At 41.0% G+C, this 26,455-nt stretch overlaps 2 protein-coding genes across 2 annotated transcripts; one reads left to right on the top strand and one right to left on the bottom strand.

Moving 5' to 3' along the window:
• Positions 1 to 3,149: 3,149 nt before the first annotated feature.
• On the top strand, positions 3,150 to 4,594 carry LOC108105756 (E3 ubiquitin-protein ligase NRDP1). The gene is made up of 3 exons (XM_017212475.2): positions 3,150 to 3,226; positions 3,276 to 3,681; positions 3,768 to 4,594. Exons 2-3 carry the CDS (start codon positions 3,313 to 3,315, stop codon positions 4,377 to 4,379), a joined length of 981 nt encoding a protein of 326 aa, XP_017067964.1. The 5' UTR covers positions 3,150 to 3,226; positions 3,276 to 3,312; the 3' UTR covers positions 4,380 to 4,594.
• An 11,637-nt stretch (positions 4,595 to 16,231) lies between these two features.
• LOC108105835 (probable glycerol-3-phosphate dehydrogenase, mitochondrial) lies at positions 16,232 to 18,645 on the bottom strand. The gene is made up of 2 exons (XM_017212582.2): positions 17,971 to 18,645; positions 16,232 to 17,920 (listed from the first exon to the last, which is right to left on the bottom strand). Exons 1-2 carry the CDS (start codon positions 18,484 to 18,486, stop codon positions 16,403 to 16,405), a joined length of 2,034 nt encoding a protein of 677 aa, XP_017068071.2. The 5' UTR covers positions 18,487 to 18,645; the 3' UTR covers positions 16,232 to 16,402.
• Positions 18,646 to 26,455: the final 7,810 nt, after the last annotated feature.

The raw sequence follows: 26,455 nt of genomic DNA, 5'->3' as shown, positions 1-26,455 counted from the left end.
AGGCCGTTCCCTCGCCTGGCATTCTCGATTTTGTGGCTCCATCGTTTTCTGGCTTTTTGTTGTCGCCTCGGGTGTGGCAAAGAGAAAAAAATATGTTTTTGTGCGCGGTCAGTTGTTAAATTTCAGCAAAACGTTCGCAGCAAACATTTATGAAGCTTTATGATTGCTTCACCCAAGGCGAACCATTGATGCTCTTTCGCAATAATGACCTTTAGTCGCCTTAGTCAAGCTCGGAGTAAATTCGTGGCTTACTGACAGAGACGGCTTGAAAAGTGAAAAAGGCCATTGCCATTGGCATACGATTTAGTACCGCTTGAGCGGACAATGAAGCCAGAGCCAGAATTCGTACTTTTTGCCTAATTTGTGCCCTGAGAGCTGCTATGATGATGATGAAGGCGATGAGATTTGGCTAAGACTGCGATTGCGTTAGGAAAATAGGCCCATCAGGTCATTCATAAAATGATCCAGGAAGGTCAAAAGCAAAATCAAGAACTATTCTATTTCTTTTAAATTAAGTTAAGTTAATTAATAATAGCAAAAGTTTTCTCTGTTTGTATAATATTTTTAAGGAGCCGTAAATGATGTTTAACTGCTTTGAACCAAATTTTCAATGCTTCAGAGGGCGAAGTCACAGCTGCCCCTACCTTCCTCTCCAATCCTTAACTCAGCGGCACGTAGTCGCTTTACTTTAGTTCAACTCATTTCCGCTGCTCACATGACTTTATGCAATAACATCCAAATAAAATTATCTTATCAGCCACTGAAGCATCCTGCGTGTCCTGCTCGTGTAGATTGTGGGCTAATTTTATTGCATAAAACTTGTGCTTATTGCGTTTCCTCTCTCCCCCGGAAAATGCTTCTCGCATCCATAAGAAAAATTGCACGTTCCGGTCGTACAATGCGAACGTGACCGCTTGACCATCGCAGGACCAAGAGATCGTACCAACACACACGGCTCCCGGCTCTCTCATCCCGGTGACGATGTCCTGTGACATGTTCCATTTCCATGTAATGGACATGGCTTAGGGCCCGAGCAGCAGCCATTCTTGGACAAGCTGAATTACAGTAATTCATGGTAATTTTTTGTATCTTTTTGGCGGTCCGAACACGAATGACAATTTGCTTATTGCTTTACGAAATGAATCCTTGTGTCAGTGCAAAAAGTTAAAAAGAAACTTAACAAAAGTTAGCCATGTTGCATGCCTGCCATAATTTAACTAAAGATTTTTCAAGCATTAGTTAAAATGTAAGAATCTTTAAACCTCAGATCAGGTTTCTAAGCCTTAGTCCGGAGCTTCTTCTTAAACATCATTAAGGATTGGTTTCTAAGAGAATGTGGTACTACGAAGCTGACGACAATGTGGCACGTACTTCAGTTGCAATGAAATGACAATGGCGGAAAAACAGCAAATATAAATGCAAATAAACATTGTGTGGCAAGCATTTGTGGCTCGTTACATACCAAAACAGACGCACTCACATAATGACTGTTTACACGTTGCTAACCTTATTAGATGGTTATCGTACATAAATACACTAGGAGAAAGAAAGTAAGAAAAAAATATAATCAATAGGAAAATGCAACAAATATTTATAGAATATATACCATTTTTATGCTATCATATAAGTTTACTCTCATAAATGCATAAATTCAGTCAGATTTGTTGGCAAAACATTTTCTTGTGTATTTGTGTATGTTGGCCCTTATCCATGTTGTGTTTAACTTATTAAATTAGCCTGCTTGAGTGGTTCGTTTTGTGTGTGGTTGAATGTCTCTCTGCTGGTTTGTTTTTATCTGAGCCAAGTCAAATGAAAATTGTTGATTATTTTCTAGTGCGCTTCATCAGCTCAGAAATTTGAAATATAGGCATTGATTTTCACAAAGGCCATAGATTGATAAACGAAACACATAAATTAAATAAATTTTGATTATAACACGATTTATTCAAATACATATTTCACACCAGATGGTTAGAGAAATGCAATAATCAATTGTGATTTATTTGATACATCAAAGTACATCGGGGTAATTGAGTGTTTGGAGGAAAATGAAAAAGTATAAAGGGAAATTATGAAATACCGAAAACTGAATATGCTAAAATGAGAATTTAGAGAATACAGAAAAGCTAGCTCCGACTGACAGTTGAATTTGGAGATAAGCAACGAGAAGTTCAGTTGGGTTTTTGGGTAACAGCAATGCATAGTAAACTAAAATTGCAATCCAGCGATGAGCCTTCGATGCAGTAGAATTGTCACACGAAATGCAAAAAGCCAGACAAAAGCAAATGCCACTCTAAGGAAAAACATGAAATTTAATATCCAGGCGGATGGCGCAGCCAAATGAAATTTAAAACCGAATATCCACCCAGTCATACACATTGTCCTCTCTATACGTACTCGTACATACACATATTCCAGTTTGCATCCAGGGTTTGCATAGGAGCAGTTGATATAGTGTAAATATTTTGACATGGCAATATGTTGTCACAATCATGACTGTGTGTGCCGTGCCGTCTGACGAGTGTTTGTTCGAAATTCGGCCATTGTCGAGCTGAAGAAGATGGAAAGTTTATTTGTTTGCCCATGTCCCAGCATTTGCTGTTAATTTGTTAAAATTTCACTTTATAAATAAAATTCAGCACTTGGCTTTCGTTCTGACCAAAGCGAGCAAGAACGTGGGCGCCGAATGTTGATTTGGTCGGCATCATCTTGGGTTGTCGTACCATAAGTTTTCCAATTTGCATAACTTCCGTAGCAGTTGGGACTATAAATATGCAAAGGGTTTTTACGACCGCACTATATGCAAGTGCTTCAAGAAAACCGATTCCTCAGACCCTTAGACCCACCCAACTGGGCGAAAATGAATGGTTGGCTCCCTGTTTTCTGTTTGTTGTTTAGTTGGTTTCAGTTGCGCTTGAATTGAAATTGAAGTGTCCTAAATTGCAGAGGGCTCAACGAAAGCTGTTTGCATAACAGATGAGCCCTATATTTTTTGGTTAAACAAAAACAGAAAGTCTTAAAAAATTGCAGAAATTGAATAACCCCAGGTAAGTATTGATAAAAGCCATAAAAAAGTGATACAAAATAACACCTAAAAGTCATAGTAGCTTCGAATCAAATGTCAAACCTGACACTTTCTAGACTTCAGGTAAATAGCACATTTTGTTTGGAAAATTATAAAAATCAAGCATTTTGGAAAGTATCTAAGTATATAGCAAACTTATTGGTAAGGGATCGATCAATAAAACTTCAAACTAACAATTTAGAATCGTCAGCTACACCTACCTCGGTATCGAAATCAAACCTTTGAACATGGGCTTTGATCTAAACAACATTGTGGGTAATGTGGATGAGGAGCTTATCTGTCCGATTTGTACGGACGTTCTAGAGGAACCGGTCCAATCGTCGGAGTGTGAACATGCCTATTGTCGAGCTTGCATCGATAAGTGGATGTTGCAAAAACAGATTTGCCCGGTAGACCGATCCGTCCTTCTGTACACCCACCTGGTGCCCGTTTCGCGTCTTATGCGAAACATGCTTGCAAGACTAAAGATCAAATGCTCCTTCTCTCAAAACGGCTGTGCCCAATTGCTGGCCCTTGAGGACTTCCGGACCCACGTAGCAACCTGTGAACATAATCCCAAGGTGGTCGTCCAGTGCAACAAGGGATGCGGTATGAAGGTAAAGCAATATCGTCCGTAATCATATCAAATCGATCATATTTCCAGCTCTCTGATTTTTTGATTAATAAATCTTTCCCATTAAAGGTTCCGAAAGATGAAATGGTGAACCACAACTGTGTCTTCGAGCTGCGCGAATTGGTCGAGAAACTGGTTAAGGAGGTTTCCGATCTCAAGGAGAAACAAGTCAGTCAGGAGACCAATAACCTGAGTCAGCGTCGAGAATTGGAGCTTTTACAGTACTATATCGAAGCGCTTCGATCGACAAATCCGGTGTTGCGCAACATTGGTGAGCGGCTAGACCGCTTCTCTCTAATGCAATGGGGCAATGGTCTGTCCATAGCCTCTGTTCATACTTGGGGCAGCTTGATCTCCACACCGGACACTCCCATGCATCTGATGGTACGCGACGTCCTACGATCCAGTGGCTGTCCGATGTACATGCTCAACATGATGGTGGACCGCTGCCACGAGGACCGTTGGCCCGAGGGCCTGAAGACTCTGGAAGTCCGCCGGGAAAATCAACATCAAATGAGTCAGTATGTAACACGTCTAGTGCCGCCTCTGGCCACTGGTAAACCGTGTGTGGTTGTGCTAGCCGGCGATAATACACACATGCCAGAGAATCTTCGGCCTACACTAGGACTGGTCATGATCTTCGTAGACGGCGTTGATGAGATGGGGCCACTGGTTATCTAAGTCAAACCCATATCTTCCTCATCTAAATTCATTTTTGGAAATACGACACACTGGCTATTCGTTTCCCACCGATTTGTTTTGGAAACGTAGCCTTTAACGCCCTTAATGTCTAAAATTACACGATCAACACGAGTTAGTCGTACGTACGGATTAAAGTCAGATAACATTGCTTTGTGTAATTTCGAATAAAATGATATGCTATGGTAAAATTTAAATAGAGGAGGCCATAAATAGTATAGTATGTACCTGCATAATTAATTAATTCAACCATTTCCTTAAATTAACCTTCTGATAGTTTTAATGTTTTAAGCCTTATAAAGGTTTCTAAAACTAATAAAAAAAGCATTATTTTTATAATCATCAGATATTTTCAATTGTAGAGTCACTTAAGAGTTTAAAGTTGTCGTTGGAGCTGACAGTTATTCTTCTCGGCAATTACGCGGCAATTATAAGAGCCAAGTGAACATCCTGGCGTATGCGTAATGCTCAAGCGAAATTAAATAAACGCATAAGCTGGGATTGAGGTTGCTCCTTCGGGTGGGCGGTTGGTTTGTGGTGGGTGTATCAAGTAAAACTTATAATGGAAATGGTAAAAGTTTGCTTGAGCTCGGTTCGCGGCAGTTGGCGACACCATTTGGAAAACTTTTACAAATTGTACAAAATTTAATTTCCCAGCTGAGATAAATTTTCGAGACTATTACGATTTTAGCTCGCAATTGAAAACGAGATCTCAGATCAAATGAAAATTAATGGGCTGCAAGAACCTTATTTCTTAGCCAAGTCTGGCTTTGCCGTCGCTTTCTCATCTTTGCAAATATTGTCCATTGAATGTGTACGAGTTCTCAACGAAGTATACACCGAATTAGTGTCAAATCAAACACGACTCCTTGAACTAATTAAATGGCCTGGTAAACACAAAGGGCATGTACGGCTAACTTGATTAAGCCAAGTCGTCAGTACAAAGGACAAACTAACTAACCACCTAATACTGAAGCTAATACAATGATAGACGCCGGCACCTGGGACCTGGGAGCCTTTAACTTGCTGCTGGCTGGTCTGCTGCAAAAACCGAAGCCTAATGCAACAAAAGCCAAAACTTAATTAATATTTACATGGGTCCACCTACGTTTGGGGAAGAGAACCGAAGGCTCAGAGAAAGCTGCCTTGTTGTTGCCTTATCTTGTATTTGGTGCTGTCATGTTTGCATATGTGCAGGCGTCGCTCTCTTCCTGGAAGCGCCGCTCCTTTAGGCCAAGAGCCGGAGGTTTCGGTAAAGGCGATGATGTCGACCAAGACGGTAGAGGATGGAGGTAGCTCCTGCATGGCTGCTAGAAATCAATTCGCATTGTTAACCCATGATTGGATATTATTGATTCAATTTGCAGCCAACCGACCAAAACATGTTTTATGCATGCCCATGCCGATGCCTTCTTCCTCCGTCGAACTTCCCCTTTTGTCTGCTGGTGCATGTGTGCTGATAATGTCCTTCGGTATCGATAATGGTCCACATGCACGCTCGCACACTCACATACTCGTATACTGACACCCTCGTCCATACGCACTTGTAGTTGTAGCAAAACTTGAACTGAAGCCCAACTGGGTTTAATTTATGCATTTGTTGTTGCACTTGACTGTGTGTTACAGTGGGCCCTAATTGTATTTAATGAAGTTTAAACAATCAAAGTCAGACTTTATAGGAAGAATATAGAGACTTAAATTTATTGGTAAATTATTCTATTATAATAAATAATGAAAAATGAATTGAAATTGCATCATTTGTTAGATTTATGTTATGCTAACTTTTTTTCCACTGTAATGACTCTGTTTTGAAGCATGAAACGTCGTCCCCCTGTCTACATACCTTCATCGCCTCTTTTTCCTTTAAAATGACATCTTCTAACTTGTTGTCGCACTCTTATTATTATAATTTTTAGGAGCAAAGTAGGCATAAGATCATTTGCTTTTAATGGTCGAGTTTTATTCAAAACATTTCTATAGTAGATGCCCAACATTGATTTAATATTGGTTTTAGGAGGGCAATAGTTACTGTAAATATAGAGACTAAGTTCAGACTTCCTGAATATTATTATTACTGTCAACAGTTACTACACGCTTGTGACTGTAGTTTTCTGCCTTTGTTGAAGGACTCTTGGTTTATGTTCCTGTAACTCACAAGGCAATGGAACTCGTATCAACAGATGGGAGTAAATCGATACCTGCACAGTGGATATATAGCCTGATAGCAAAACACTAATCACCCGAAAGTAAATCACTGGGCAAGCACAATGGAAAATGTGGCAAGGAAAATGTGCAACAGCAACTGCTTTCTTTGCCAAGGCTAAAAATGTGAAAGGGCCAGTGGTACAACACGAAAAACACCAACAGAAAAAGGCAGCACACAGCAGTAAATTGGCGGCGATAAAATTGAAACCCGCTGGAAGCTGCGCTAACCGATTTGGCCCAGTCGTTTTGGACCTCGGACCACCTGGAGGTGCAAAAAGGCAAAGCGAGGAAGTCGGCGCGTTGAGTTGTGAAAACCAAACGGAAATAGCGGCCATAACTCGCCGTTTGGAGCCCAGAAAATCGCCATGGAAAAGCTATTTGGTGGGATTCTTCTTTCCCAGGATGCTTCTACCAGCGCGAATTGATTCGCCGCTGTGGGAGGCAATATTGGGTAGCTTTGATTAGCGGAGATTGGCAAAGGTTTCAATAGCGCCATATGACCGATTTACAGGTAGTTGGCCTGGATTGAGAGCCATGAAAAGTAAGCAAAGGGACTTAATGAATGGGACTAAGAATTTGATACTATGGCATACTTAAATTACACTTTTAAGAATGTAATAATAGTCTTCGAATTTATCAAAACAATCATACACATACACACATTCACGCAGTCTGTATCCACTTGTGGCCAATTGAAATATATATCACCTGAATTGTCTGAAATTTGCTAAGCGATTTATTCAATTTATGTACCTATCTGTGGACCAGACTCGGCACCATTAATTTTATTTTCTTTGCGGTGGAAATGTAATAAAAACTTAATGGCATTTATTAAGTACTCATTAATTTGATTAACGACCACACAGAATATTTTTATTTGAGTTGAAGAGTTTTTCAGTGGTAAAGGTGTAAAATTTATTAGTTGCAAGTAATATTTGTTTCTTTTGGATGTCCTGGACATACATTTATGTTTGGAAAGGTGTTTATTGGCGGAATTGAGAACTTCTGTTGTTATTAAGAGTTTGATTAAAGAAGAAGTTGTTATATGAGTGTTGAAGACATTTACATACTGAATTACAAGAGATATCAATTTTTATTAAAAAAGGACTTTAACGTCCACGAAAATCCTTTTGTCATTTGGCTATATTTGCCGATCACTTCAATTTTCAGTAGCAATTTTCGCACTCAATGCAATCAACTTGTTTTTCCTTCGACTGATTGTTGCTAATGCGCTTTAAGTAGTAGCATGCCACGCCCATGCAGTCGCCCGTAGGAATCAATTGCCCCTAGATGGTCCCAAAAAGCCATTCAGTGCGCCATTGGGAAGGGTTTTGTTTCCTCAACCAACTTCTCCGCTTTTTGTGCTGGCAATTTACTGCAATTGCATCAGGAGCAAAAAAGAGAAACTTTCGTTTAATGCCCACACTTTTGGGTGTCGTTTCCAGCATGACACCAGCAGAAAGCAGAAAATGCTCTTGGATTTCAGCTAAATGCTGATCCCTAAGGGGCAATAACCGACTACCAGGGAAAGAAGATTGGAAAGGATTTCAAGGCAGTATTCAGGCAGTGAAAGCCATTAACTCAGTAGCAGAAGCTGTTCTGTCTTAGTTTTAAATTTCTTTCCTTAAATAGTTGTTTGAAAACTCATGCTCACGAAATTATGACATATAATATAATATCAAATACTTTCTAAGGAAAATCCTATCTACTGGCACTCAAAATTTAACTAATGCATCGAGGTACGCCTTTTGTCAACTTTACAGGTCGTCTTCGTCATCATCGGCTTATCCTTTACCATCTTCCCAGTTGGCCAAAAGAACCAATGCTATTCGCAACACTCCCTACTTTTGTTAATGTTCCTGTTTATAGTGATGGTCAAGGGGAATTTGTGGCAGCTTCTGATAAAGCTATTTGGTTCAGCTTTAGCTCTAACCAGTTTAACCACTTGAAAATTTTGAGAGCTCTGGGACAATAGCATATTAGTTATTTTACTTTTCGGCTTTATCCAGTTGGTATTCTTGTTGTTGTTGTTGCTTATTTTATTCATGGCCAAAGCTGCTTGCCCGGGAATTCGGCTCTTTGCGTGTCTGTATGCGTTTCACATTGGTCAGATGACCCGTCCTTTCCGATCTGCCCCCGGACTTGGTTTTAAGTTTCCGAGTTATGTTTATCTAAATGATGCCAGCAGCCAACGCTGCGTATGTGGAATATATTTTTTATTGTGGTTGGCAGTCGGTTGTTGCCAGTTTCCAGTTGTGTGGTAGCTGCTTTTGACATCGGCCAAGGGGATGGCATCCAGAGGAGTATTCCGACATTTTAGTGTGTTCCACCAGATAAGCCAATTTATTCAGTTGTTCTTTTTGAAAATGCGTGTTAATTTGGCTGTGAAAGTTATGCATGGAATGGAGCAGGAGAGTTTCAGGCTTGGGAATGAAATATCAGACTACAGTGGCTTATCGGCAGTAATTGTGGCAGAAGTTGGTCTCGGTTCAAAGGTCCTTTTTAACTTAATAAGAACAACAGTATTTAACATTAATTTTCAATCGTTTTGACTTTCCCCAGTAAAGATTGCAATCTTAATTCTGAACATTGGGAACAGCCTTTCAATGGGTAAATATTTAGTAAATGGGCTTGCATTAAATCTATTTATAAAACTCCAATATTCAACTGTTAGAAATTCTATCAAAGACTTATCGGCGGTGCTGAGAGTCATCCACATAGTCAAAACCTTAAGAGAGCCAGCCCTAGCTTATGGCAATGGAACATCCCGATTCGCATTCCAGTGAAATTCTCTTCGAAAACGAAAGTTCATTCATTCTCCGTGAGGATGAATTTCGAAAACCGAATGACGGACGAATGCCGAAGCTACTACAGCCACGAATTGCCATCGTCGTGGGTTTGGGCCATTATGGCAAGGGCTTTTCCACCAATTGAAGTCGTCCGCAAGTTTAGTCGTGAATCGGGCTTTCAACTGAACGGACGGTCTGTGCTCAGCGAGGGTCGCCACGAAACTATCTAACGCGCTACTTGCGATCCCACGAGAGTGTCACCCACGAAATGTTACTCGGTGCGTTGTCGTTATCCTTGCCGTTGTCGTTGGTCTTGCCGCTGCTGTCATTTGCCGGATTTTGGCAGACCTCGCCAAAGTTGTGAGCGAGTGAAAGTTTTGTGCATTTGTCGTGCGGCGACTTCGGTTTACCATTACTCTTGAATTCGCATTTGCGTGTTTAAATTGAAGTAATTACCAAATTGTTTGTTGTTTTGCAAAAAACTTCCCCGCGGCTGTAAACTGCTGGTCCCACCTTTTGACGACATGTACGACGTTTGTTTGCACTTTGAAAAAAAATTATGTGATGGTATAAAAACAAAGGGAAATGTAATATAGGTAGAATGAAGAAAAGGTTAATGATCTTATTTTCAAATTAGGCTTTTGTTATATTTTTAACCCTAAAACTTACTATTTGTTTGATAATTTTTAAATTTGCCTGTAGTCCTTTCAGTATTTACTATTAAAATGTTTGAAAAAATAATATCTACATTTTCCAGTTATATAACAATAGTTTTAATTTATGTTTTTTTTTTACCAAAATACTTTCCACTTGCCACGACAAAGCAATTTAACCATAATATATGGGTTTTACACTCGAAATAAATTGAATGCAACTGTAATACCCTAATTTGTCAGCAATTGTGCAAAAACCGCAAAAAATCCCAACACCAAATCCTTTTACTGGAATGCAACAAACTAAATGGCCATAAAAACCGCTTACGAACTGAGGGCCTGAGGAGAAAGGGCCAAGGGAATGGGATGTTGGCCATGTTGAGACACAAACAAAGAGCCGCCATGTAACCAGCAAAATAATTTGTTGCAATAAATATTTGAAAATCCAGTTAAGCGAAACATTTTCGTCACGAAGAGGGCAACTGGCCGCAGAGTCTAAGAACTCTGCAAAAATGCAGTCCTAACCAAAAGGCAGGGGGAATAGTGGGGTACAAGGGCCGATGCAGAAGTCCTGGTGCCCCAGGCGTTGGGTTATAGGGTATGATAGTCCCCTGGAAGAATCTGGCTAGCATACAAGTACCCTGGATTACCTTTTGATCCCAGCAAAAACAGATCTTTTAAAAAAGTAGGCTATTTGTTGATTGGAGAAATATAATCTAATCCTGTATAAATTTTTTCATTTATTTAAAAATAAACTTTTAAAAGTATTATTTAAATTGATATCAAAAATATATATACGTTATTTAAAACGAAAACAGTGATTGGCATTTATTTTTATTTCCAGTCTTGAATGCTATAAACTTTGCAGAAAAAACCAAAAAGAGAAATCAAAGTTTTTTAGATTAAAAAAAATATTTTATTTTCCCAATTTTTGTGTGTTAAAAACAAGAGAGATGAGAACCCTTTTAAGAGGTAGCATAAAGTTTGATCAGAGAAAATTCCCTTCCTTGTTCCACATATTTCTTTTTTTTTTGCTTTGTATGGCATTTTCATGCAGTTGGTGCTTTTTGCATGCCCCGCATGCCTTTGGCAATGTTGCTGCTGTGTTGCACGCCGTGTTGCATTTTGTTGGTGGTCCTATGCTGCCGAGTCCTTCGGCTTTTGTGTCTCTATACCGGACGCTTTAATATTAAAAGCGTTTAAAATTTTCAAACGTTTTTCGTCGCCATTGTTCCGTGTCCTGGTTGATGCCACGAACCGAAACTACAAAATGAAATAAAAAAAATCCCCCATCCTGCGATATCCGCAATCCCTTTGTCGGGTGATGGAAGAAACAGGGAGACGCTTGTTGCACCGCTGTGGGGCAGCAACACTAACAAGCTTTGTTATGTTCCGTTCGTCGCTGTTGCTTTTGAGTTTGAGTTTGAGTTTGAGTTTGCTCAACGTTTTGCCAACTGTGCGAGAAAGTCGCCCGCAGCGTCGGAAGCGGAAACGGAAGTGTTGCCATTGCCATTTTGCTGGCATCGCCATTGCATTTTCGGAACGCTCCGCTCGCTGTTTGTGTTTGTGTTTGGTGACGGCGATATTGTTTTTGTCACTGCTTTTCGATAATACTCCTTTCTGGCTTTCCGTTTGTAAAATGTTACCATGGTACGGTGATGTCCGCTTTTTCCTCCTCAACTTTCATCGGATTCCGGTTGGTAGGAAAGCTGGGAGGGACCAGGCCAAAGAACCGGTGCACAAAAGTTTCTGACAGGTGGTTTGTGTGTTACGTGTTCGCTGTTTACTTTGTGTAATCATTTCATTTGTCAGACTTGATTTGCCAACGAATATAGCGTTGACAGCTTGACGTTGCAAATTGAGATTTTGACGAAAAGAGTTTTCACGTTGCAGTAGAAATGTGAGTGTGATTGGTCTGCGAATGCAGCTGAAAAATATGGTGAATGCCTTAAAATATTGCTAATTGATTTTATTATTTTCAAGTAACGTTTGGCAATTTCCAATATTTCTTAATTTAAAAATTGTATTTATCTTCATCATCAACAAACCATTTCAGTTTTGCAAATAATTATGAGTTTACTAGTAAATTATTTTCCATTTCACTTACAAAATTACCTTTCTTACCTGCTAATTAAACTTTGGGTGAAAAGTTCCTTTGTCTGAAGGATTTCCTTAGCCCACTCCTTAAGTTGCACAATCAAAAAGTTAAAGGCCAAAGTTAAATTAATGGTGAGATGAAATAGAATTTGCACCGACAAATCAAATTACTGTCTGCCTGCTGTCTGAAGATATTTAATCCGGCTGAGCTGAAGTCTAAAACGCTTCAAATTAACACACAGAGAATTAACTTCAACGTCGGAGGGGGTTGTAGGGTATGGGGATATAAAATTGAAAGTAAAGCAAACAAAAGTTTGCGCAAGTCAGAAGTCAAAAGGCTGGGGCCAAAACTATGTATGTACGAAAAACGCGTGTAAACAGCAGGAGCAACAACAACTTTTGCCACGCATCCGGATCCGGATTGAGGGCATGGGTTTGGGTACGGATTTTGACTTGGGGCTGATTTCAACGTAAAGTGCTGGCAAGCTGGCTCGTCATCGGCATTGGGCCACCTCATCATCATCACGATGACGCTCAATTTCAATCGCTGTTGGTGTTGATTGCAGCCGTTGTTGCTGCTGTTGATTACACGACGTTTAAGTGATTAAAGGTAAAAACGTTTGCCGCCCAGTGAACACCGTCCACCCACTAATCCACGAACATTTTTGGCAACTTGACTCCGTAGTGCTGAACATTTTCTCATTTACCCGTTGCAGAAGGAAACTAAGGTAAAGGTTTTCCATTGCCATGGCAGAGAAACACTGGCTGCCACGCCCACGCCACCGCTACAGCCCACAGACGGAGGTTAATGTCCGGCAGTTGGCCATCTCAGCGATAATAGCCACTGCCGCGGTTACCATGTTGATGACAGCCACTCCCACACTCGCCGAAATCCCCTCAAAGGGTAAGTGCTTTGATAATTTAATGAGCCACTCTTAATGGGGCTTCTTAGTTTGATTGATTGATTGACTGATGGACTGGCAGAGTTCAACGAAAGAATTGTGGCAAGAGAGGAACTCATTTTTCTAAAATATATATAGTCAAATGCTACATTAATTGGGCATTAAATTATTCTCAATTTATAGGGTTTCAATATAAGCTTATTAAAATTATGAGCTCATAGCAGAAAGATTGATGTAATTTCCAATAATAATTATACTGCTAGGACCAGCTATCAAACTGATGTTATTCAGTCGATGCGATGCTGTTTAGATAAGTATGAAAGGAGGAATTTGCTTTCAAGATTATCGATTGAATTTTTAAATATTTAAAAGCCTTTCTCTATCTCACTTTTTAACTTAATCTACGCCACAGTTACAGCCAACACGTGCTCACATATTCCTTTTTTCTTTTATTGAAACTTAATGGACCTTGATATTTCGAATTGACAGAAAAGTGTTTGTTTTCCGTTTGCCATTAAAAGCAATTTCGTTGGAGAAAATAATTTCAGTTTATGTTGGCTGCTGCAGCCGAGTCTGGCTTTCTAAGCCTATCCGAAAGGTTGTTCGCATCAAAATGGCTAAAGACAAAATTGTGCATATTTGAAAAATTTATGAAAACAATTTTCCATTTTCCTCTGGGCCACTCGGAAGGGGCGTGTTTTATTTGCATATTTGTTAAATTTATCTTTGGAAAAGCAAACGAACAGACAGACGTTCATACCCGTACATATACATATATGACTTAGTACGCTCAAGGATATTTTGTGACATAATCAAATATGCTTTAAGCCAAAGCCAACAACTCAACCCTTTTGAAGTCGCTGCCAACAAAATGAATGAACTGCAGATAAAGGATGTTGGCCCCTGCCCTGTTATGGTTGTTCAGTTATTTCCACTTATACATATATTTTACATCAAAATTTTCCACACACTTCTTCCACCTCCTAGAGTGGAGAATTTTCTTATTTCCATCTTATTCCTTCTATTTTATGAGCAAGGAAATGCAAATGCTTACAAGACGTTTAACATGTCACCTGCGGGCAGAAGACGCTCCGCAAAATGCTCTCCACACTTATCTGACAGTTGTGCATCTCTGGGAGCCGCTTCCTCCTTGCGCTACCCTCGCCAGCCATTCGGCATATGTATAAAATACACATTTGTTTGCCTTACCATGTTTGTCACTTATCGTTTGGTCCAATGTTTTGCAGCTGAGTGCCATTTTTCCGGCCACCATCTTCCCGATTTCCACTTCAACTCCGGCCGAGATAACTATGTTTGCGTGTATGCGAAGATATATTATGATTTTATGCATGGCTTGGCCAAGAATTACTATTTTTCCAATGGTGAAAATATGAAAAAATGGCATTGCTGCTGGCATTTTATTTGTGCAGCCATGTAAGCAAGTGTCCAAAAATAAATGAAATAACTACGTTATGTTTCAATGCTTTCTTAAAGTAATAAATTATTAAACAAATTTAAAAGATTAAGCTTCCCAATGATTTTTGAACCCAATCAATGGTGAAAAGAATTGCATTTATAGCACCTGACTGAAATTTTAATGCTGTTCTTTGTTTTAATATCGTTATGACAAGACTTTTGCATTTACCCGGTATTTTCCACGAACATTAATTTTTTTCGCCAGAAATCAGATTCCCATTTTTTTCTCTGCTCCCTGGTGATTTTCGTTCCCGAAGTACTAAAGCATATTTTATGACACACTATTTTCCTGTTATTTCCGTTTGTCGCCTCGTATTATTTTCAGCATTTTATGGCACTGCTTCCGTCATCCGTTTTTTATGCTCTTTTTTTTGGCTATTTCATCGGTATTTAAGGCGTTATTTCTTATTTCATTCGTTTTTTTTTGTGAGCCTGCTAAATGTCCTTGACTGGCTTGTTAAAAGTGGCTGCATATAAGGCCGCCATCAGGACGAAGGGTTCCTTCGCCGGTTCGTTGGCAGGAATTCTTATTATTATGAGCTCGCGTGTGCATCGCCTGCATTTTTGCCTATTACCCACTTCCTCAGACTTCTGGCCCACAACTTATTAAAATTGTTCGATGCCGCAGCGGAAAATGCTGGAAAATGGTGGAAACGGAGTGGAGCTGGGTGTCGGACATAGTGGTGGACCGACCCTTGGTCTGGCCAATGCAATTTATGTTTCAAGTTTGAAATTCCCAAAATAGTTTCGCGTGCTGAAAATTGTTAACTCAACTAATCAGCATAAAAATGCGGCCCAAAAGACCGCAGAATGGTTTCTGTTGGAATGTGTGGCGAAAAGTGAAAGTGTTCTGAGTAGGACCTTTCTAATAGTTTTTCTTTAAAGCATTGAGCGTGACGCCACGAAAGTGTTTAAGTGAAGTGCAAAAATGACGTGTAAACCATATGCCTACCAAAATTCCGGACATGCCGATTTCATCTATCCCGTTGAAATTATCGAACATAACAGCCATTCACCATAAATAATAAAAAAACTTTTTCATAAATAGGACATCAAAGATATATTTTCCTTTAATTTCAATTTAATTTCCATACTCTTTAAAAATGTAGCCATAAAAAACTCATTTACGTGACTAACGAGCGTCGGCGGGAAAAAAATGTGGTGCTTATATAAAAACGCCCACATGCACACACATTTTCGGCCCCCAATCAGCCAATAAATAAAGCAATATATAAACGATAACCATATTCAAAGAGCGGCAAGCAACAAGAAATGGTTTCCCAGTTCCAAACAACAATAATTCAAAATCACCACCCTAACCCCGCATCTGAATTTTCCTTCTCTACAAGGAAATAAAGCTAATTTATAAAAACAAACGACATCAATAGCAGTTCCAAATTTCCAAAGTAACGAAAAGAACAAAAAATCGAAGAACAAAAAACCTTTAACGACTGCTGCTGAATGCTGCCAATGAATCGAGATTGTTTAATTTTCTGACGTTCTCAAGGAAGCCATGTGGAGGGTATAAAATATTACGTTTTGTAAACTTGGGGGATAATTTTATTTAAAGAGCAGTTGCCTTAACAAAATATTCAATAAGTTTCTATGTAAATTTCAAATTTTTCTTATCAAAGGGATAAAAACTATTGCCGAAACTTTGAGATACTTTCAAGCTTGCAAGTTTGAAATATTTAATTAAGAACAAGGCAATAAAACGATATTTATAACAGCCTTTATTAGTTTTTAAAGGATAGAAATGCTAATATCTACTCTTGGTGTGCTCCGATCGTTTTATTTTTTGTCCTAAGAGACCCACACGGAACGAAATGTGCTAGACTTAATATATCGTCGTTGAAAGGGAAAAAACGTTATTTAAAAATGAGCTAGCACTTGAATTTTTTGCGCCAAGTGTTAGTGATGAGCTCTGGTTTTTTACCCGACATTCCAGTGGGAACGGCTATTGATCGATGGGGCAAGGATTCCAACAGCTGAGAGCAACACTTGGAGTAGCTCCTGGCCTCCTTTCGGGCAGCCGCCCGGCAGCAACATCCCCCCGAGGCGGCCTTCTTTATCGGCTTGTTCTTGCTGGTGGCCTTGGGTCGAACTATCGTACCCAGTCCCATTTGGCGCACAAGGAACTCCTGCGCAGCCTGCATCTGCTTATTCTGCTGGTCCTCATCCCACTCTTTTTCCTCGGCCATGATCTTGAGGATCTTGGGTAACATGTGCAGCGTGGCAGCCGCATCAACGAAAGCGATGCGAAGACGCCTTGCGATAATGTCCACCAGTGTACAGGCGTATTCGTTCCGTGCCGCATACTGCACTTCCGCCTCGATATAAGGGAAGTTTGGATGGAGTCGCTTCTTCATGTCGGCTGGAGACTGTTTAAACAAGGCATGCCCATTGTAGCCATAGGAGTCGGATATATGTTGTGCTACGTCCATGGGCACTTCGTAGTCCTGCACAAACTCCAGCGGCAGCATGCAGCACCAGAAATCGGCTCCATCTAGTTTCAGATCCTGTGTCCAACTGGAGGTAACATGATCGTCACACAATCCACATGATTGGATTGCCAGGTCGATGGCATCGGCAGCCATTACGCGATAACTACTCCAGCGTCCACCGGCCAGCGTAATCAGACCGTCTGCACTGACCTCGATCATATAGCTGCTGATCGGGGAGCCCCGATTGTCCTCCTCTTCCTCCGACTTGTCGGTGGGACAGCTTACACTGGGCTTTATGCCCGTCCAGGCGCTTAGAACATGACAGCGTCCCAATTCCACACAGGGTGCCAATCTTCTCTTCGCTGCTTCCAGAAGGCAGTCAACATCATCCGGCTCTGGAGTAGGACTTCCACGGCCGGACACTTCGTCCAGTTCGACCTCGCGAACGCCCAGAACCATGTGGTTTTCGAAAGGCACCATAAAAATCGTTAGATCATCGTTCTTCAGCGATGGGCTCAAAAGACCGTAGTGTCCGGAACCAAAGTACCGGGGCAGGGAGACTTGGGTTCCCACAGTTGGCATCAGAATCGGCGCAGTGTCTTCTTTGTCCATCTTCCTAATGCTATCAGTGCTAGAGCCCGTGGCGTTAATCACCGCTTTAGACTGGATGTAGAACTGCTCGCCGGAGATTTTATCTTTAACGCCCACCACTCGACAACAGCCTTCCTGATGTATGAGCTCCACCACCTCGGTGTGGTTGACCACATTGGCTCCAAGGGCGACGGCGGTCATAACTAAAGCGAGACACATGCGGGCGTCGTCCACCTGGCCATCGTAGTAGACGACTCCGCCACGAAGGCCTTCTGTTTTTAGGAGCGGAAATTCGTACAGGGTGGCTTCTCTCGAGAGGAAGTGCGATCCACGTACATTTGAAGCGGCAGATATCCAGTCGTACACCTAGTAATAGAGTTTAACTACGAACTAACATCAACGCAATTACTACATACCTTTAATCCCAGCCAGGTCAAGGGCATTTGGAGGGCACTGTAGACGGGCATAATCATCGGCTGAATGCGATTCAAATGCGGAGCGTTCTTCAGCATGGTCACTCGCTCGCTCATCATCTGCAGCATGATGTACAGCTGCTCTATGTCTTTCTGCCGGAGGGCGGTACCTAGGTATGAACCGCTGCCATCAATTAATTTACTGGATCGTGAACTGGAGCCACTGGCAAAATCTTCTGCCTCGATTAAGGCAGTCTTAAGACCACGACAGGCCGAGTCCACGGCGCAGCCGCATCCTACGGCTCCACCTCCGATGACCAGTACGTCAAACTCTTCTCCCTTCAGTGCATTTAAATGCTCTTCGCGAGAGGGAACCACCTTTATTTCGCAGCAGTGTTTTTCACGAATTTTGACACTGTTCCGGTGCTGGCCGAACCAAAGAGCTTGGCTCAGTAGGTGGCATTTTTGGCTGGAACGAACTGACCTTTGAGCCAGGATCGCATACAACTTGGACATCATTTTTGAGGGTCCTTTAAATTGTAGGCAACACTACAAAATTTTGAATTTTGATGGGTCGCGTCTTTATCCAAACGCTTCCCCAGTTCAACAAGACTTTCCAAAAGATAAAAGAAATAAACTGTTTTTAAATTTTTGGCGGCATTCTCCAATGGCAGACAAAGCAAACCTACTTTGTCCAGACATTTTGAGTGAGATTAACCTTTGTTTGTTGGAAGAATGTGTTGAGGTTTTAAATTGGAATTTGTAAAACCAAAAACACTAAAATACACATTTCTTAGCCTTTAAAGACCTTTTTATAATTGTAGGCATATTTTCTTCCTTCAGGTAAATTACATTTTTAAGTCTATTTTTGAGCTAATCATAATAACCGTAAAATCTGTTCAACCCTTAAACGAGTTTAAAATTCAATAAAAAATTGAATACAGTGTAATTGAGCGACATTTACCCACGCCAAAAGCCAATTAAAATTAATGAAAATTATAGATATGCGGCATGTCGCCTCGCCAGTCTCCACACCTGGGCAAAAGGTGTCGGGCTGTCACAGTTTCTGACAATTTAAACTCGAGACTGGCAGACGGGGCAGACAGAAGGGTGGGTGTAAATTACTATGCTTAGCACATTAAGGTTGGAAAATTTAATTACATCCGATGGCGAAATGATGGTAAATGGGGAAAAACTCGCCCGTATTCGATGGACAATCGCAGAGGCGTTGGCCAGTGCTTACCTGGGGCAGGAATAAAACCACCGCCCATCAGAATATTAATACTTGTCCTAGGATCCCAAGGGTTTGGGTGTTCTAACAGTGTCAACGTAGCTGCTGAGCAGTGACAGGCCGGCGCCTAATGAGTTTGTTTAAGTAATTTCAATTCATTTGTTAATTTTCAACTATTGTCTCTCTATTGACTTTATTAATGTGCCCGGGGCCTGCCCATCAGACTGTCATTCCGTCACTCAGAGACCAAGTGTTGGCCATCGTGTTCGCTTGTCTGTTTACCCAACTGTCTGTCCCGTGTCCTGTGGGATTGCGGTGCTTTTGACTTTTGCGTGCCGACGACCGACATTGTCCTTTTGTCATTGGCCCGGTCATTAATACTGTGCTTAGGCATAGATAAATATTCAATTGCTGATTGCGCACATTATTGATAAGGAAACGACGTTCATTAGCTTTCTGAAGGCATTGAAGATACTTGTTCGTGATTTGATCTTTTCATAAACAAGTAAATGGTGTAGACGTTTCCGGATTATATTGAGATACTTTTTATAAAAGAAGAACTCAACATTTTGTCATTCAAATATTTATTGTAATAAATCTATAGCACAGCAAAAGATAATTTTTAAATTAAAGCATAATGTTGGACCCCAAAAAGTTCTCTAGATAATCTTCAGCTGTCTATCAAAAACTTAAGATAAATCTTTCGTATCTTGTTAAAAAGTTAAACTTTGTTGACCATATTAGGGACTTATCCTTCCCCTCGTTAGGGCCACGTTAAAAAGAGCAACAAGAATAGCGCCAGCGGCCTTCTAAACACAAATTTCCGGTGTAAGCCACATAACAAACCTGACCTAATACCCCACCTTACGGATGTCCTCCACCCGCAAAAGTTGCCTGCTGAAACCAGGCGACCGCCACGCCCCGGCACTTTGTTACATTTCGTTACCTCGCCAAAGTGCCTCAACACATTCGGCGGGATACGGCGTGGCCTTGTTGCTTCCTGCCCACCAGTTCCACCCACCTGAAACACCCAGCACCCCTCTGCGCTGGCTGCAACTGGCTTTGTTTTGTGGCTCGCTGTTGCTGGCGTGTGGCTCACCTTTTTTTTTTTTTGGCCCTCGCACCCACCTCCAGTTGGTCTCCGGGCATTATTGCAGCTATAAAGTCAGTGCCTTGAACTTTTCCTCTGGCTTTTTTTTGTCTTCTTTTTTCGACCGTTGTTCTTCTAGTCCGGCTGGTATTTTTTTCAAGTTAATTTTTTTGTTCAAGCTCTCTTTTTGTCGCCTTATTGCCATTGAAGTTTGTTTTTTATGGCCTGGCCGAGCTTGACAATAAGCACGGCGGCGGCAAAACTTTTCCACTTCTCATTTATTATTACGTTTGCCCGTTGTTGTTATTCCTGTTGTTGTTGTTGTCCTGACAACTGAGCGACACAAATTGTCGTTTGTCCATGTTGCCTTCCTTCACCAGAAACAAACGCCAGTAGAGAGTCGAGGGAAAAAAAGTGGAAAATACAACAAACAGCTGGTGGAGAAAATGCAAACAAGCTTACAAAATTCATCTAGATTTTTTTCAAAAAGCATCTGGCAAAAAGGAAAGTCAGAGCAAAATGCTAAAATTAAAAATAATTCAAAATAAACGATTTGTTGCGCTTCGGCTGGCAATCAGCGAGGTGTTAAGTGGCCCAAATTGTCTGCCAAGGAAGAACTTTCATCTCCCAGCCTAAACATTTTGCACAGCTGTGATTTTGTTTTTGGTGGCTTTATTGGCAAAATTTTTAGATTTATTTGCACAAACGAAAAGAGCTTTGTTGCTTCGATCTCAGGTGCGGTGGACTGCTAGGAAATTTAATTGTGTTAAATGACAATTAGGCTTAGGAATTAATATAGATACTTATACTTACTAACGTATTTTGCATATTGTGCAATACACATACCTATAAAATTGATTATTCCTTTAATGATCAAAAATTACAGCGATGGCTTTACTGACTTCGGAATGCTTCACCGAAAGGCATTCTCAATAGTCAACAATTGAGCCAAATTTAGCCGTAGTATTAATGTGTATTGTCGCGTAATTGAGTTGTACACGCACATTAAGGGCAGAAGAGAACGGAAGTGGGGCAAGGACCTACCAAGTCTGAACAAAGGGTCAGGAAATGCTCAGCCAGGCCAGCCGTGGTCTTTGGCAGATCCACGAGCGGTTGGGCAGAGTATAAAGGCGCTAATTTGTAGCAATTAGTTTGGCACTCGGCCATGCCAACATGGCAATGGGAAATGGAGAATGGCCAGTGGTAAATGGCAAATGGGCTTGGCCAAAGGACAGACGATAAACATGCACACAGGACGCAGGATACAGGACACCGGATTCAGGGACTCAGGACAGAACTCGGCATACGGCACGGTCTGACGACTTTCCAAAGGACAATTGATAACAATTGAACAAACGTCACGCGGGCAGCCACGCGTTTAAAGCGAGTTAAAGTGCCACATTTTTAACGGCCTGACATCAATTAAATTTATACCTTATTCTGCCACCCAGCAAAACACGCACTGTCTGCCACATGAAAATTTTATATTTTTATAGCTGACTCTGTATTGAGTAAGCAAAAGAGAGCGTATACGTAATTTGTTTAATCTGGCATACTTAATTGCAAAACCCATTTAAATATCCTTTTGTTCGAATTGTATTGGTTTCTTGTTTTAAATTAAAGCAACAGCCTCTCCATGTATTTGCGGGGAAAGTTATGGTTTTTATGAATTACAGTCAAAGTGTTGGAGTAAATCGATTATTTTATAAAGTAAAAGAAAATAAAGTGATGGTGGGGATAGTGACGTTTCAACTACAAGTAAAATTGTATTTATTTGTTGTAAAAATTCTTTGATCATTAATTATAAACTTAGTTCTTCAGAAACTTTGGGATATCTAGAAACTATGGTATCCCTGAGTCGCTTTTGTCCCCATTTCATTTTCCCTCACTATCCTTTAACTTGCCCCCATATCTTGACAATTGTTGTACTCCTTGTTGTAGGCAACACTATTTGTGTCATGCAACAATGTAATTGCCACTGTCGTTGTCATTTCCGCTGGACACACGTTTCAACGACAGAAAAAAGGCCAGGCTAGAAAAAAAGGAAAAACATTAAAGATATTGCAAGGAAGGGGCCAACGGAAGGAGGCGGGAGAGTGGGGCAACGCCCTCAACAGGGAGTGAGAATGTTGGGCGTGGTCGCCGTGTGGCGGAAGGAAGTGAGTTGTAGGTCGGCCATTGTGCAGTTTTGCGGTGAGCAAGTAGGATTGTGTCGCCCTTTGGCCTTTTCGAAGGGGCAAAGGGGGCTAAATGTCCTGGCCAATTGTCAGAGGCGCGGGTCATGTTAAGTTGAAAATAATAGACGTGGACATGGCTGTCATTCTGTCAGTCCGAGACGATGTGCCCGGACACTAATCGATGTGGACAAATTGCAAAGGTATCAGGCTGATCCACCCAACGTAGCCCAATCGACGGCACATCTTACCTTTGCACGCCGGGAAATTAATGGCTCAATGAGGCAGGGCATTAGCTGCCGGCTTGTTTGCCCCAGGAGGTATTTTTAATTGCTGCCCCGGATGGTCATTCTGCGGTCGCTCCATTTATTTGTGTTTTCCGCAAGCAGCAGGTTCAACTCCTGCGGTTGACCTTACCCTTCTCCACCGATTATCCACACCGATATCCATCCCTCCGGATTACCTTTTACTTTTTAGTTATGCTACAGCAAACTTGCGGTTGCCCAGAGCATCGCACTTGCACCCTGGTGCACCCACTCGCTTAAATGGTATCCCTATTCCCATCTCCATGCATGTTAAATGGCCCTGGAGTGCGGTTTATTCAAATGCTTTGGAAGTGAATGAAATCAAGCGACCGTTTTGTGGATGGGGTAATAGTTTAGTTGCAGTTTGTTATTATCTCAGTTAATGAGATTAAAAGAGTGATAAACCCTACACAGCATAAAAGGAAATACATAAAAAGGTTATTAAGCTTATAATCTTTGACCTTATCAAGAATTCTTTTTAATTAATGCAAATTTTAAATATATAATAACAAGGTATTTCTTCCTTTTTTCAGGTAAGTCCGTTCCCACATCCGAATTCAATTTTGGCTGCCCGTTAGTAAGTTTTAAACTTCTTATCCTATTAACTAAAAGTTGCAAACCTCTGACTGCTATTAAACTCTAAAATGCCGAACTTCGATCAATCGGAAAAAGTTTTCAATTTCAATTTGTGTTTTTCACTTGAAGCACTGAATACCATGGGCATCAACTAGCTAACCAACACCTCCACTTCCACGATTGCCTGGTACCTGGATACTCGCTCCACTGATAGAAGCCACATTCGACACTTTATCACCTGGTTGGACATTGGCATTGAATGGCTCGTGTTTTTCCACACGGCCATAACATTTAATGGCGCTCCGCTTAACGCTTGTAAACACGTCGGGGCAATCAGAGTCCTGGCCACGCCTCCGCATTGTGTATGTGTGCAGGATTGGATTATTCGGGACGGTAGAAGAAAGTGTTGGTGGAACTTTTGGTTTTCTTTTCACAAATTATGCTAATTTCACTTTGCCTTTTTTTGGCCCTCTAAAAGTCTACAATTACCGCTAATAGCTGGCTGCTAAAATCAAATGCAGCAGCCCATTCATTATCGTTAATTGCGGTAACCAGTTGGCGTCCGTATTATTACGAATTAACAAATCACTTAGTCGCTGAAGGCAAACACACACAAGTCGCCGGGAAAACTCAAGTCCGTTAAAAACAACAAAATTAATTAACCAACTTATTCAAGTTTAACAATTTAGGGAAAAGAATCTGGAGCACACTTAATTTGAACTTTCGGCCAAAAATTATAAAACGGTAAGAAGGGCTGAGATTGTCTATGAACGACTATAGACTCTAGTCTACCCTGTATTCTTGATAATTTTAAATGCAAATATACGATTTTAGTAAAAATTGAATAGTTAAAATAAAAGGTAGTAACTTTTGGGTGAAATAAAATATTAAAATGTTCCCCATTAATATTTATAGTGGCCGTCCGTTCCAGAAGCCTTTAATACCATTTAGGCCAAAAGGATAAAGGCCTATAGAAATCGCCTAAGTTGCCATTAGGCCTTAACGCTTCGCTTAGCTCGTTATTGGAGCTGATGTTCATTCGCACAAAAGTTTTGAGCCGGCGGCAGTTCTCGTTCCGAAAGCAATTATCCTCGGGGAAGTGTATTCGACTTAATTGATTTTCTTGCCGTCAGTCGCTACAGTTTTAAAAGGATTTTAATAAGCGCATTGGGCATGCCTTTGTGTGGGTGTGTATGTATGTATGTATGTATATATATATATCCTTTGTCCAAGGGTCTGCCTTTTGTGTTCCATTCTCTATCCTTTCGCATGAAAAGTTCAGCGCGCATTTAGATAACAACATTTCGTCGGCTTTTTCACACTTTGCCTCCCTTTTCGGGGCTAAGTAAATTTCGCAGCCGGACGTGCCGAGGTCCTTAGGCCATAGACCCACTAAAGGTTGAGGATTTCGTAGGTTGAAGTTCAAGTGGGCATCGGTGTATGTCTCTGGGTATTTGACCGGAAGTTAAGCGGCCTTTTTCTGGCCGACTCGTTCCCTAAGCAGCGTTTGTCTAAGCCAATTCGGGTTAAGTGTTTGTGTGGGCCAGCTTGTACTTTAAATACAATTTGAAAATTGTGTTTATTTAATTGCCCGGAAAGCATTCAGTTACGCTTCCTTGCTATTGGTAAACACTTTAATTTTCGCACCTGATTGAGCTCTACGACCTTGTGTGTTTTAATTTTCGGGTTTCATACGCCACAAAGCGTATTACATATTAAATTTTAGTGATTATGTTCTTATGTGAGCCATTAAGAGGAGATGTTGGAATCTCTTAAGTGCTATGCAGTAAAATATTATTGTTTGATTTGAATATTATTATTAATGTGCTATTCTAGACGAATAGTGCACATATGAACCTTACTAAGTTTAGAAAACTATTTTAAATGACCTTTTGAAACGCGAATTAGGCAGTTCAAATATGAACTCTGGTTGTCCGATTTTTCCACGAGCTAGTGCGCTTCTCCCTAATATGAATTCATGAATTCCCGGCAAAGACCGACTTTTCGAGTAGCAATTCCATTCATTTGGCCTATGTGATGGACCCTTCCACAAGGCGCAAATGCTGTGCAGCCTTCTTCACTGCGTCTCTCATCTAACTATCTCCCCTTTGGCGCCTTGCCTCTATGTTAATTTCGCAGGGATCTATGGCCAGGACGCCTCTCATGTTTTTTGATGATGAAGAGGTTTCTGGCAATGGGCCAAAAACAACAGCACCCACAAAAAACAAGCAACTCCAAAATTACGGGAATTTCTTTTTCAGACGCATTCTGCATTTCAGGCTGGAGCAAGGGCTTCCACTGGCGAATGCGGCGGAGATGGCCAAAAAGCAATAACAATAACGACCACATGTACGCCCCCGATTTCCCCAGATTCCCTACTCCCCAGTCCCGCTTTATTTTCTATTTTCCTGCTCGGTTTGATGAACTTCCACAGCGCGGAAAAGACGGGGAAAATGGAGTTGCCTTCGGTTCGGCAATTGCCGCTGCCTGGTTTCGATTGTTTTTGTAGATGATTTTGATGATGTGGATCTGGATGGGGATGATGATGATGTGGTAGACATGGATGATGTTGTGCCAGCACTTTTTTTAGGGGAAGCCCATACCGTTGTGATTTCGTTAATAGAAAATGTAATTGCTGTTATTGATATTTATACAGAGCCAGAGACCGGCATTGATTTCGAATGGGTTTAAGATTACACAAGTGAAAAGTAAGGAAATGAAGGATAGTTTACCCTTTTCCTGCTTAAATCTTTATACTCTTAAGCTTCTGGCAGGTGCTTTAATGTGCCTTTCTGACATTGGACTGTTTCGCCAATTTTAGGTAAAGTGTTTTGGTAGCCAATAGACACCTGAGAATCCGACAGGCGACAACGATTCCTGGCCTTGCGGTTAACCACAGGAGCCATGGAATTCCGGGCACAGACCAACAGTCGGACACTGCTTGCAATTTGCATGTGCACACCCACAGACGAATGGAGCAAACGTTTCCTTTTTCTTGTGCTTGTCAATCAGTTCATCGACTGCCAGACTTCCATGACATTTTGATTGACTAGACGGACCAAAAACAAGAGGGGATGAGAGCAGAGTCATGTGATGGGTGGCCCACAATTGA

The sequence above is a fragment of the Drosophila eugracilis genome, unplaced genomic scaffold, assembly GCF_018153835.1.
Source record: "Drosophila eugracilis isolate 14026-0451.02 unplaced genomic scaffold, ASM1815383v1 contig_353, whole genome shotgun sequence".
NCBI classification, from domain to species: domain Eukaryota; kingdom Metazoa; phylum Arthropoda; class Insecta; order Diptera; family Drosophilidae; genus Drosophila; species Drosophila eugracilis.
Note: the sequence above shows the minus strand (reverse complement) of the source record. Positions and strands in the feature narration are given on the sequence as shown.

Bases quoted from the DNA above. Each gene is read 5' to 3' on its own strand.
- LOC108105756 (XM_017212475.2), top strand. From the start codon at position 3,313: ATGGGCTTTGATCTAAACAACATTGTGGGTAATGTGGATGAGGAGCTT. The intron at 3,682-3,767 runs GTAAAGCAATAT...TTCCCATTAAAG, and splicing joins ACAAGGGATGCGGTATGAAG to GTTCCGAAAGATGAAATGGT.
- LOC108105835 (XM_017212582.2), bottom strand. From the start codon at position 18,486: ATGATGTCCAAGTTGTATGCGATCCTGGCTCAAAGGTCAGTTCGTTCC. The intron at 17,921-17,970 runs GTATGTAGTAAT...CTCTATTACTAG, and splicing joins TGACCTGGCTGGGATTAAAG to GTGTACGACTGGATATCTGC.